Source organism: Astatotilapia calliptera, chromosome 7 (assembly GCF_900246225.1).
Source record: "Astatotilapia calliptera chromosome 7, fAstCal1.2, whole genome shotgun sequence".
NCBI lineage: Eukaryota > Metazoa > Chordata > Actinopteri > Cichliformes > Cichlidae > Astatotilapia > Astatotilapia calliptera.
The window spans coordinates 26,902,611-26,915,942 of NC_039308.1; the positions used below are offsets into that span (position 1 = coordinate 26,902,611).

Sequence of the window (13,332 nt, forward strand, 5' to 3'; positions counted from 1 at the left end):
ATACAAATGGAAACCCTAACACAGGCGTGGATGTTTGAGCCTGCGTACTGTATGATGAGGATGCTGGTGAAATGCATGTACGTGTATGCGTGTGAGTCTTTCAGGACTAGACAGACTTGACATCCTGTTGACTTTGATCTCTTCGCTCGAAGTATCTGAGGTGGTAAATATTTTCGGATTTGTGACATTTTCTTCCTCTGATACTCTTTCCTCAAGAAACACGGATATACTGCGTAATCCTCTGTGCCAGCAGATCTCTTTATAAACCCATTTGGCGTAAGTGTGAGGTGTGATTTGTTTTCCTGATGAACAGCACTGACCATTACAAGAGAAGACACATTTAAGAACATCAGACAGAGGGGGAGCAGCTCCCAGTTGGTGTCTGCAAGCTGTCATGTTACCATCGTCTGTCTTCAAGCCTGGGCTTTTCTTCAAAAACACAAAAATAATTACACACTCGGTCCACACAGTAGCAGAAATAAGCACTCAAAATAACACAGGGCACTCGTGTGACAAGAAAAAAAAAGAAGTCATTCACAGATATGTTTTTTATTTTCCTATAAAAATATTTTACAATAGAAAACACAGCTTAAAATATACACAGTCCACTTAGTGATGCAACAGCTGCAGAACCCTTCAACTCAAATATATCAGTCTATAGGTAAATATATCTTTACAGCAAGAATAAATTCAGCGGGGCTACAGGGAACTGTCAGTCACCAAAAAAACCACTCTTTGAACTCTATGAGCTGATCAAAGTAATGTAAAAGATACTGAATTATAAACTGATTTCAATAGTAGATACAACTAAACTGAGTGGAAGGAATGCTTATAACCCAGAGGTGAAAATGAGCAGCTGTTCCTCACTTAGTCCGATGATTCAGGCATGGAAACTGGTCCGTCCACCTACTCATCCATGCATCCGTCTACCTCTCACAGCAGGAGTAGGAGCATTCAAACATTAATGCTCGTTGCAAGCACACGAGAGCACAGGATGTTCGTATGTGTGCACGCAGTGGGGTTTATTAAAAGGTCGGTTCCACAAATAAAAAAAAAATCATGTTTACCTCTGGTGCTATGCTGCCTTGCAGGTAGTTTTGGTTTTATCTCTCCAGTTTGAGTAAAATAGAGATGAATGGAAAGCAGCAGTGCTTGTGAACACGCAGAAAAATGACTTACTTGCAAATTCAACAGTAGTGTATCTTTTCAGAAAGTGTTCCTTTTATTCTGAATAATTTACAGGTCTTGTTGCAAACTGGAACTAATTTTTAACACCAGAAAATCACTGTGAGTTCTGTAGGTGGTCAGAGCAACACCACCATTATTATTTTGGCATAGAAAATGTATTGTGGTACTAAAATCTGTGTGTGTGATGTTTGTTTTTGTCTCTCTGTGTATGGACAGACTGCTGCATTGTCCCCAATTTCCCATTGGGGACAATAAAGTTAGCAAAATCAATCCATGTACATAGCTGGTTATAATCTGAGTTTGAATATAAAAAGAAAACATGGTTTAGGTTATTTAAAACAAATTTTGGGCTGATAATGGATCAGTGCTCATTTTTATAATGGGTGTATTCCTTTGCACTTGCCTTCAAGTCAAAATAAACTTAGTATGTTTGTCATGTGATGATTTGCTGCTGTAAACTTAAAAAACATTTCTATTCACTTACAATTTTTCCTTTGCAGAGATTTGGCCGTTAATCATTTGCTGAAGCTGTTTTCACACATGCACTGTGGCCCTGAACTGAGCACAAGCATTTTACATGGATCAGACAATAAACAGTCTGTACCCAGCCAGCTCACTAAAACAAAGTCCATGCGATGTCTGATTAGGTGCATGTGAGAATAGTACATGTAACTGACCAGTGGATTACAGTTAGTTGGCTTTATGTGTCCTGCTCCCTTTCCAAAAGCAGAGTACCTGAAGTATCTGTTTGCTGCATGAAGAAAAATTATGACAATGCACCGGATGAATCTCCTCACTTCTTCTCTTGTGCATGTATGAAAACAGCTTGTAAAGCACTGAAAGCTGGGTGATGCCCATAAGAATGACTGCTTGATGGCAGTGCCCCTTGAAAGTCATGATAAATAAATAACAGCAAATTTAGAGCAAAAAGATACTAAATTATATAAGAAGAATATTTTCCAGTTGTTGGTTTGTTCACTGGCCCTCTGTCCCATGCTTTAGCATCATAGCAGTTCAAAGCGGAGAGCCAGCGAGAGCGTCCAGAGAGGCGGCAGCAGCCAAACGAGGGACGGGGATGGGCGGACGCCTAAAGGCGAGGCGGTGTCAGAGGTGCAGGAGCACACCTCGTATCCGTTCTCTGCGTGGTCTGGGTGGCGGTGCACGTTGACTCTCGTCTCTGTGCTTTTGGGCTGTGTGTCCGGAGAGTCCGACTGCATCTCTGTGCACAACAGCCAGTCCGTTGCGATGAGGCGGGGGTATCCTGCCTCCACCTCCATGTCGCTGCCTGGCACTCGCCAGTACTCCTTCCCCTTAAAGAAATAGGACGAGCCTTCGGAGACACAGATTAGAAGGTGGGGATTAGTGTGTGTGTGCATGAACTACAGATAAAAGAATACAATACTAGACTTTATACTAATGGCAGTTCAGAATTGTCTTTGCTCTTCGCTCAAAGCTCAATAAGCAGAGAACACATTAAACACCAAGGGCTATAATTTGTACCCAGCGTGCTAAGTGTTTATGTTTAGCATTTTCACTTATTACCTTGCCCCACAGTACATCTGTTTGATAAACCAGAATGTGTGTGAACCAGGTGTCTACATCCATCATGGAAAATTATATCATTTAATTTAATATAACAGCTGCGTTTTCCACCAGTGTGCCTTGGAGAGGAAACTCCGCTGCAGTTTACAAACTTGCATGGACCGTAGCACAAAAACTATAAACCTGTCTCAGAAAAAATGACATTTATATACAAACTAAATGACCACAGCAAAAAACTGTGGAAAGAAATGCAAATTTGCTTGATTTTAACAAAAATATCCATGTGATATGAAAGACGGCATGCTTATTTATGCAAGTTGTCTCCTGGAAACTCTGGTGGTCATACTCCAGCCATCGCTCCGATTACCTTTGTCAGCACTGAAGTAACTGGTGAAACAGGTAATTTTTTAAATGTACTTTCATTTCAAATTTTATTTAAGAGTCATGAATCAAACCAGTAAAAATGGGACTCATGAAAATATACATGGAAAGTATATAAGGCAAAAACAGAGTTTGTATAATTCTAATGAAAGTCAAATATTGAAAATTTATATTTGGCATGACCACTTTTACTCTTCAACACACCCTGAAATATCTTAGGCAGCTTCATTCAGAGCTCTTCTCTGGATGCTGACTGCCTTTTCTTTCTTTCAAGATGATCCTATATAGCTACAATAAGAGATCTGGGGGTGTGGGGAGGCCAATCCATGACTGACAGTGTGTGTTTTTCTATCCAGGTATGCTTTTACTGTTGTAGCAGTATGCTTGGGATCATTTTCATGCTGAAAAATGAAGCTGTCAATGTGCCAATCAGATTCTCTCTACATGGTATTGCATGGTGGATCAAAATCTGATGGTACTTTTCTGGATTCATAACACATTTGATCATCACTGTTGTACCTTTCTGTCCTCCTCTGTAGATAATCAATAAGATTTGAACCAGTAATTACAAATTTGGATTCATCATTCCAAACGACCTGTTGCCACTGATTTCCAGCGCACTTTTTGTATAATTTGTCACACCTCAGTTTTTTCCTGCCTTCATTAAGAATGGCTTCTTTACAGCCAACCTTCCAATCTTCTATTTTTGATGAGGCTTTAGCAAACAGTACATGGATCAACAGAGGGGTCAGATGAATCACTCAGGTCCTCAGTCAGGTCTTTGATGGATTTACTGTTTCTTGGAGACTTTCGTTTACTGTTCATCTGCAGTAAAAACTCTGAAAGAGCTTCAGAAATCCTGGAGAACTGCTGCTCAAGATCACTATAAAAAAATTACAAGAATGCCTGGTTCCTTGCACGCAAACTATGTACTATACTTTCATATTAGATATTAACATGTGATCCTTTTGAAGAAATAATTAAGTAAAACTGACATGCACTGGGTATGTAGTATAAAGTGGATTTTGTATTTGCCTTTGCTGTTCAGACCATAGCAATGCCTTATGGGTGCTCTTGACATAATAATTGAACTGTCAGTTGATTGCTACTGATATACCCACCACTGTGCCTGTCTATTCACTACAAGGCACTTAAGTTAATTAGAGTCACCAGAATACCAAATGGGCATTGGCACTGTGCTTCTGATGTAAATGCCACTTTGCTGAGTGCCATTATGACAAATATTTTCAGGGTTTATCAGATGTGGTATTATGAATGATAATAACATACAAAGTTTGTGGGCAATATTTTCCTCGCACGTTCTTTTTTCTTGCTCTATTTCTGATGCGGCTATAGTGAATGCACTCATTGAAATTGTGTTCATTTGAGACAAAAAAAATTGAATTACAGAATTAAATGAAAAACTTAACACCTCCGAATGAATGCATTAATATGTGCTTAACGTTTGTAGTTTACAAACTCATAATAAGCTTCCTGATCTCCCACAGACTGAATTCGTTATCGTGAAGGCGCCCACCTCCTCCAAGGCTGTTCACCTGATTCCTATGAATTTTTTTTATTAACCAGTGACTATGACAAACAAGCAGAGGGAAGTAAACATGTGATAATGGTGTGGCTCATTAATAAGTAAGTGGCAAGAGATAAACAAGTGAAGGAGTTTGAGCAAAGTGAAAAATGTTTTCCCATTGTTAATGGCCTTGGAGCTCGCCAAGTGCAGAAGAGCTCCAAGAGCTATAGCTTCATAACTCCGGAGTGAATAGTGTTTGTCTGTGAATGCTTATTCAGACGTATATATACCTAAACCGCATCTTATTCTATCACAGTGTGTGAGGAAGTGTTGGAGGAAGTGGGGAAATGAGAAGAAAGACAATAACAACAAAAGATAAGGACTTATTAAGGCATATAGGACCTGTAGCCATAATAGAAAATGCTTGATATTGTCTTCAGAACTGCTTTAATTATTTGTGGCATAAAGAGAAAGTGCCAGAAACATTCTTCAGAGATTTGGGTCCATATTGACATGATAGCATCACACAGTTGCTGCAGATTTTTCAGCTGCATATTCATAATGTAATCTCTCGTTCCTTCACATCCCAAAGGTGCTCTACTGGATTGAGATCTGATAGCTGTGGAGGCCATTTTACTTCAGAGAACTCATTGTCATAATTGAGAAATCAATTTGAGATGATTTGAGCTTTGTGACATGGTGTGTTATCACCTCAGGGAACAGGTACGCTGTGCTCACAAAGGGATGGGCATGGTCAGCAACAATACTCAGGTAGGCTGTGCCATTCAAACGATGCTCAGTTGGTCCTAAAGGGTTTAAAGTGTGCCAAGACCATATCCCTCACAGGATTACATCACCAGGAGCAGCCTAAAAAAGGCAGGAATTTATCCATATTTTCATCTTGTCGATAACAAATCCAAACTAAAATTCACCAGTCAAGCTTCTTTCAATTTCCTAATGTCCAATTTTGGTAAGCCTGTCTTGGCCGACACGAGTGTGGTGTCGTGCTGCTGTAGTCCATCTGCTTCAAGGTTCGACGCATTTTCTGCATAACTTGGTTGTATTACTGTTGCTCCTGTTTTTATGCGTATACTCATTTTGAACGTCAGCAGCTCGTGTTGAACATGTACTGTGTTGTTGCCATGTGATTTGTTCATTAGATATTTGTGTTAATAAGCAGCTGAATAGGTGTACCTAAAAAAGTAGCCAGTGAGTGTATATCTGAAGTAATGTACTGCCTGCATTGCTGTCACTTACTGTATGTTTTTGGTTATTGCACTAATGTTCATATCCATGCATTGTCCTTAAAAATGCATGCCAAACAGCTTTCATGTCAAACACAATTTCTGAAGTGAAATAAAAGGATGAGTGTCTGTACTCCCAGGACGCTTTGCCTCCATTTTCTACATTTTCTCAGGTCGAAACCTAGATGGAAAAATGTGGCAAGACCCACAGCTTTTACAAGAAATCCTCATTCTTATAATAGTGCTGCTCCTGAAATAAATGCTTTTGCTTTGTAGTTTGTGTTTGTGTTGGGTAATGAGAACAATTAAAATGCCTAAAAAGTGCAACGCAAGTTGATGTGGCAGCTGTGCTGGTCTAGCAGTTTTCCTCTAAGTGGGTGAAGGCTCACAGCACCTAGTAATCCTTTTCCTGTGCATAATCATGAGGATGTATTCACACTTAGCTGCAGCATAGTACAATAAAGAGCCCAAGATGCACTATCGTGCATGGAAACACACCTATGGAGTTTAATTCTTCTGAGTACTCCCAATCTTTACCCTACCTACACAGCCAAATTACAATCCTAAAGCAGCTCTCTGTTTGCAAAAAGCGTAGGCCACAGGGTCTTCACCTTTCAAACATGTCCTCACTTTCTAACTTTAAGTATCATTTTGATCTTCACAAAGAGAATATAGTACACATTCTACTTTCTCCTCTGTCACAGTTATTGGAAGATCAAACTTGTACAGTAGGGCTTAATGTCACTTTGTCTTTTTCAACTTGTTCTTTCTTTCCCTCAGAGATCAAGCGTCCTACAGCTGTCAGAATCTGGAGAATACACTTCATGTCACTGAGTTCTGGCTAATAATACAGCTTCTTTGACTGAAGATGAGTCATGAGCTGTGCAGAACAAATAAAGTTCATGAAGACAGTGAACCCTTTAAGTTTCATCCACCGTTATAGGTTATATAAGCTTGTGACTCTATGCAGACTCGTAGTAATTTTCACCTATATAAAGGGTGTAAACTAATTAGGTGATTTATATGATATGTTATGCCAGTAACTTATCTTGAAGGACATCTTCTGAAATATGTGAATCAAAGGATGACGCTGTTATACTTTTGTAATTAAATCGTGTAAAAAGATGAAAACCCACAACACATTCCTCAAGCTTCCCAGTGAGTCTCTCGCCCCCAAGGCCATTAATGCTCACTAGGCATGTAATTTCTTTTATTAATCAATTAAAAATACTTTAACTTCCTTTGTGCTGCTTAGCAAATCTTTTCTGAAACAGGAATAAATAGTAATATTTATTCACAACCATTTTTTGCTGTGTATTAGAACACACTAATCGGCACTTGTGTACCTTCATAGTGTCAGTGAGGTTGATTAAAGATGGACTGCCCTGCCAAAGTTCATGATAATGATAGTGCACGTAATGGTGTGGCTCTCAATTAAAAACAATTAAAACAGCTCCATGGACCAAAGGAATGAAGCATGTCAGAGTGTCTTCACAGTTAACACCTTTAGCTACTATTGTTTCATTAGTTTTGGCCTTTTCATTAACAACAACAACAACAAAATAAATAAATAATGCATGTCTGACATTATGCAATGAACTGGCAAAACTGAACACAAATATAATTGGTCTCATTGGTCTCATATTTACCCTAATGACTGCTCTTGAGTAAATGCTGCTTTTAGTCACTGCAATTCTTGGCTGTGTAATAATCCACACTTATCAGCATTTATGTACCATGATAGTTTTGGTGAGGCTGAAAAAATAAAGACTGCCCTGCCAAAGTTCATACTCATATTCCCCTGATTGGCAAATGGTTAGTTACTTGGTGAAACTGCTTGTTAAGAGGTAGATGGGGTTCCATCAAAAGGCTCACAGACAGCATGCAACACACCGACTTGTCCCTAAACACTTGCCGACTGTCTGTGAAGCCTGAAAGTTGAAAAGCGCACAACAAAGCAGAAACAGATCATTCGATAGTGACCACATAACAAGGCTTTTGATGAGCTGTTCAACAACAGCTGGGGAAAAGACAATTTTACTTATCCAGTGGTCTCTAGGCCTGTGCGACTAAGGCCTTAACTCAAGTTGATATTTTGACTCTACTAATTTGACAGTACTGCAGATATAGTGTTAGCTGGTTTCTGAGAACTTGAGTCTAAGATCAAATCCATAAAAGGCAAGACTATTCCTGAGTGCTGTACTGATGTCAGCAGCTATGATTGTTTTTAGAATTACAGAAGCATTTATAGACTTTATGTCCTCTTTCCCTCCATTTTTCAACCATTTTCTATGGTTTTACTGTCATTACCTGTTTTTTTAAAATTCGTATCACGTGAATGAATCTATATTTCTAACAACTTTAATATCTTTGTCCTGAAGTCTTATATTCTCTATTACTTACACATTCTTCGAGTATTTCTAAATAATTTTTATGGCAAGATGTCACCACGTGTCCTCTTTCCTCTTTGGTGTCGTATCACTCTCTTTCCCTTTGTCTGTTTCAATCTCTATTTCCTGTCTATTCACACTGAGATGGTGAAACAAACCGAGAACAGGCTTTGATGTGACTTCAATTCCCAGGTCCCATGGTTTGTATATGTGCATTTAGGCAAATGGGTTTCCAACTTGACTGCTTTTATCTCAAAACGATAAAAACAACAACAACAACAACAACAACAACAACAACAACAACAACAACAAAAAAACCCTCCAAAACAATCTTCATCCAAGCAAGTGCTTTAGCACCATTTAAGAATTATGAAAATTGATCAAGGCACACTACTGCGACTATAAAAGCAAAAACCAAAATGGATTTAAATTTGGCAATTTTTGCAAAGATAGTTGGATCTTCTCCCCTGTGTCAGCCTTTCAACTTGAGTTTCAATTTTAGTAAAAGGAAATCAGAGAGAGCCAAATCTGCCAAGTAGGGTGGGTGGCAACCTGTAGATGCTTCACAAGGAGACAGCATCGAAGAGTATGGTCTGTTTTAGGTTCATAACCACCCCGTAAACTCTATCTAGACTAACCTGTTTACACGTGTGAACACCTTTCATTCACAAGTGTTCTTTCATGTAAACTGCACTTGCATGGGGTGGTGTAACAGGGAGCAGAAGGTTTGTTTCTTGTTGAAAATTCTGCAGAGGAAGAACAAGTACCCTTATGTGTACACACACACACACACACACACACACACACACACACACACACACACACACACACACACACACACACAAATATACAAACATGTGGGTAAACTCATCAAAGAGCTCAGAGACCTCCGAGTCTACAAGCTTGGAAGACAGAACACAGACCACTGACAGGGAAAAAAGAGCTTTGCTGTATTTACATGCGCTGCAGGGTTGGTTAGAGACATCCTGGCTTCCACTGAGCATTCTCAAATTTTAAAAATAAGTGTCTGCTTTTTTGATGGATTTTCAAAATCCAAAAACACTCTCAAGCACCATCCAGAGCCTAATACACTGACAGAAAAGAACTGCTGCTTTTGTTTGAACACATGGTGTTCAGGCGATTTTACAACTCTTAACCAAGATGCAGGAGTGATGTGTTGTGACCTTGAGTCAGCTGGTACAGTGGAGCTATACAAAGTGATTACACTGGGCAAGCTCCAAGGTTTGACACTGCGAATATGAAGCAGTGTTGGCAGACAAGACCATGTGTGCAACGTCAATAACAGATAAAGGTTAAAAAAACAAACAAACTCCCAACCCTCTATTGACACATGAAAAAAATTAAACAAATTAATAAACAAATGCAAATGTTCTTCTAATCTGTATCCTACAGCCACACCAAAACAATCATGGATGCATCCAAGGAATGCCAAATATAAATAAACTAAAATCAAATAGGAGCAAATGGTGGAACAAAATGCATTGCGTGAATAATGAAAACTCTTAAAGGACACGTATTAGGCTTTTGATTTGTCTCGGAATCTGAACACTTAATCCCCAGAACATGCTTAAATTTTTAAATCCATGGAACATGCTTCACTTATTCTGAAAGATCCATGACAGAAATAATAGATCACAAATTGCACCGCAGGTTACAGGAGTCAGCTGGACAAAAAACAGCCTGGATGTTACAACATGACTGGCTGTGAGTACTCCAGAGGGCAGTCTTACATTATTCATGTAAGAATGAAGCATACATTTTAAGACTGAAGAATAAGCAAAACAAAAGGTTTTGGTAAAATAACCATATTCTGCCAAACGACACTTAAATTCAACGACAGTGTTGGCAGATGGCTGCCCCTCCCTGACTCTGGTTCTGCTCGAGGTTCTTTCCTGTTAAAAGGGAATTCTTTCTTCCCACTGTCACCAAGTGTTTGGCGTATTCTCTTTATTATTGTAGGGTCATTGTCAAACAATACTAAGTGTTCTGTCGTGGGATGGAACCATCTAAATAAAATGTAACTGAAATTGAATAGAATTGGTAATGCACACTTGCAGGTAGTTATTTATGTAAAATATAAAGATAATGAGGAATTTGAAGCTGATGAGGTGAGCTTGGAAACATTATTTGGGAAGGGTAAATTAAAAAAGTCACAGCAATTTGTCTACATTTGACTTAAAATGATAAATGTTAACATTTATAATGCAAAAGAAGAAGGTAAGACAGGACCAAAATCACAAGGATACTCTCTCTGTGAACTACAAAGCTGTACATTTGATTTTATAGCAATCTATAATATCTCTACAGTATTTTTTAAAAATTAAACAATGTGGTTTTTGCCTTCAGACCTGCATCAGTTCTTTGGGGTACAAATCCAACACGGGGCTAGAAACATACCTCAGAGATTTTGGTCCATATTGACATGATAGCATCACACAGCTGCTCCAGATTTTTTCAGCGCCATGATGCAAAATTCCCATTCCACCACATCCCAAAGGTGTCCTATTAATGGCTACGGAGGCCATTTGAGTAAAGTGAACTCAATGTCAAATTCAAGAAACCAGTCTGACCTAATTTAAGCTTTATGACATTGCATGTTATTCTGCTGGAATCAGCTATAAAACAAATACCTACACTGCGTGTAAAGGGTATATGCTCAGTTGATATTAAGTGTCCCTAAGTGTGACAAGACATAAAAAAAAAAACCATTACACCACTACCAGTCTGAATCATTGCTACAAAGCTGGATGGCTCCATGCTTTCATGTTGTTTGCACCAAATCCTGACCCTGCCATCTGACAGATCAGGATTTACTGAGGCTCATGACACTTTTTTTTGTTACATAGTTGTATTGAAGGCAATGCTAACGTGTTAAGAGTTTGCTTTTTGCATATGTTAAAGAAAAGTAAAGGGCTCCTAATAGAGGGAATCAACTAGGAACCACAACATTGCGTAAAAAAAATCCCACGACGAACTATTCAGTGACATTTCAAGACATACTTCTGAATGGAAGTGGTGGAGTGACTGGCTCAGTGAATGACACTGCCATCCTTATGCCAATAGCAAGGCCTAAAATTTCATCCAAGACTTGAAGCTGCATTCCTAACTTGCCTAATTGTTCTGTTGTCTCATATTCTTCTCAAACTTTATTCCGGTCTAAGGACTTCCCCTGAGAACGGTGTTGCATAGTCTTGCCTTAGGCTTAGAAAATAGCACAGCAGACTACTGGTTTGATGCTGTGGTGGAGTGTTACGACTCTATTTTTCTCAGAGAAATGTAATCATTTTTCACTGAAAGAAACTGACAGGCAATTCATCATTTATATGTTGAATCTAATCAATCAGAGTGTCTTTATAATCAATTTTTAATCAAGACAGAAGCGGTCAAAAATATGTCACTGGCTTTACTCTGAGGACATTCTGACTCTGGGTGATTGATTAAGGTGTAGTTTTGATCATTTTTTTTGAGGATGATGTAAACAATTTGCTTTGCAGATTTATTATCAAACATATGGTTATTTCCTTAAAGGAAATAAACTCTTTAGTGTTTTTCTTAAATTTCAAATTATCATCACTCACTGTAAAGCACTGCAGAAAGAAATTTTAGGTTCTGCGTCTTCTACCTCTAGCTCTGTCTTAGAGCACTTGAACACTTCAGTGTCTAAAACAAAGTGCTCAGCTGACTTTGTTTTAGTTGAAACTCTTGGATAAGGACAAGATGTCCATGTCAAATTTCACAGTAAAGTAAATGGTTAACCAACTGGTATGCATACTGTGCTATGCAATTCTAATCAAAGTCACATCATTATTCTGTACATGCAATCCGCTATCTATCAAGGACATGCACTCACATGCACCCACACATACAACAGTGCATCCATCAGGGAAGGTCTGGGGTTCAGTATCTTGCCCAAGGACACAACTGTGCCAGTGTCAACTTTGCCTCTCTTTTTCATCATTTTATCCACATAAGATGGGCGGGCAAAACTGTGTAAAAAAAAAAAGATTACTTACCATCAGACCACCTCATGGCATCATCAAGTTGTGATGGCAGCCCTTTCCAGAGGTTGCTGTCCTTAGGGTAGCCCAGGTCCATTCGTCTCAGGTGGTCATCGTATCGCCAATAGCGGTTGTCCTTAAAGAAGTAGGTTTTGTCGTTGTGTAGCCAAACAAAGGCAGCGTCCACACCCTCCAACGGTAGGCCAAAGTCACTGATGGGACGAGGGTAACCTTCCTCCACAATATTGTCTTTAAATACCCAGTATTTTAAACCTAAAGAAAGTTAAACATAACGAGTTAAAACCTACTTACCAATATGATGTTTTATAAAGAAAAGACATCTGAGAGGATACATTTGAAAAGAAAATAATGAAAGGAAATAATTAAATTTAAAAAAAACCAAAACGCACACATATGTTTTTTTGTGTAGTTTTTTTGTGTAGTCTTAACCACAGTGGTAGCTCAAAAGTTGTAGCTTGTTTATGTCCTTCTTTTCAATACTTTAAATGTCATTGCCTAACTCCTCTCCTACTCACATAGACTTACAAAATACACAATTTCCTTAAAAATCCCACCTGCTCTCTTCCAATGTTTTTGATACTGTACCTTTAAAAAATACAATTTTGTGGTCCCCAGGCCTCTCGTACACTGCGTCCACACTATCCAGATTGGTTGGGAGGCCCCGCCAGAAGCGATGGATCTGAGCAGGACGCAGAGACACCAGGTGCTTCTCTCTTGTTAGTCGCCAGAAGTATTTCCCTATGAAGAACAGGTTCAAAATAAGAGGAACAACACTATTACTTCTGCTCTAAATGTCCTTCCAGACTTAATCATGTAAAGTGTACAAGAAACACAACAAGCAATGACCTACAAGTGACAAGGAGCAGCCCTAGTTTGAAAGGTTTGATATTTGTGGCAGGAAGACATAATACAATTATTAAAGGCTGCTAAGAGCTACAGATAAATCTAAATATTCTATTAATTATCTACAAACGTTCCATGTCCTTGATTTTAAAGTGTGACAACAAAAACAAATTATA

At 38.8% G+C, this 13,332-nt stretch overlaps 1 protein-coding gene across 1 annotated transcript in view; it reads right to left on the reverse strand.

Moving 5' to 3' along the window:
- Positions 1-589: 589 nt before the first annotated feature.
- Positions 590-13,332, reverse strand: part of LOC113025907 (matrix metalloproteinase-17-like) — a 104,491-nt gene continuing 91,748 nt past the window's right edge. Inside the window, exons 8-10 of the mRNA XM_026174149.1 lie at positions 12,899-13,051; positions 12,308-12,565; positions 590-2,518 (exon numbers count right to left, since the gene is read on the reverse strand). Of these exons, the coding sequence (XP_026029934.1) occupies positions 2,193-2,518; positions 12,308-12,565; positions 12,899-13,051 (737 nt within the window). The 3' untranslated portion in view covers positions 590-2,192. The remainder of the gene's footprint in view (positions 2,519-12,307; positions 12,566-12,898; positions 13,052-13,332) is intronic.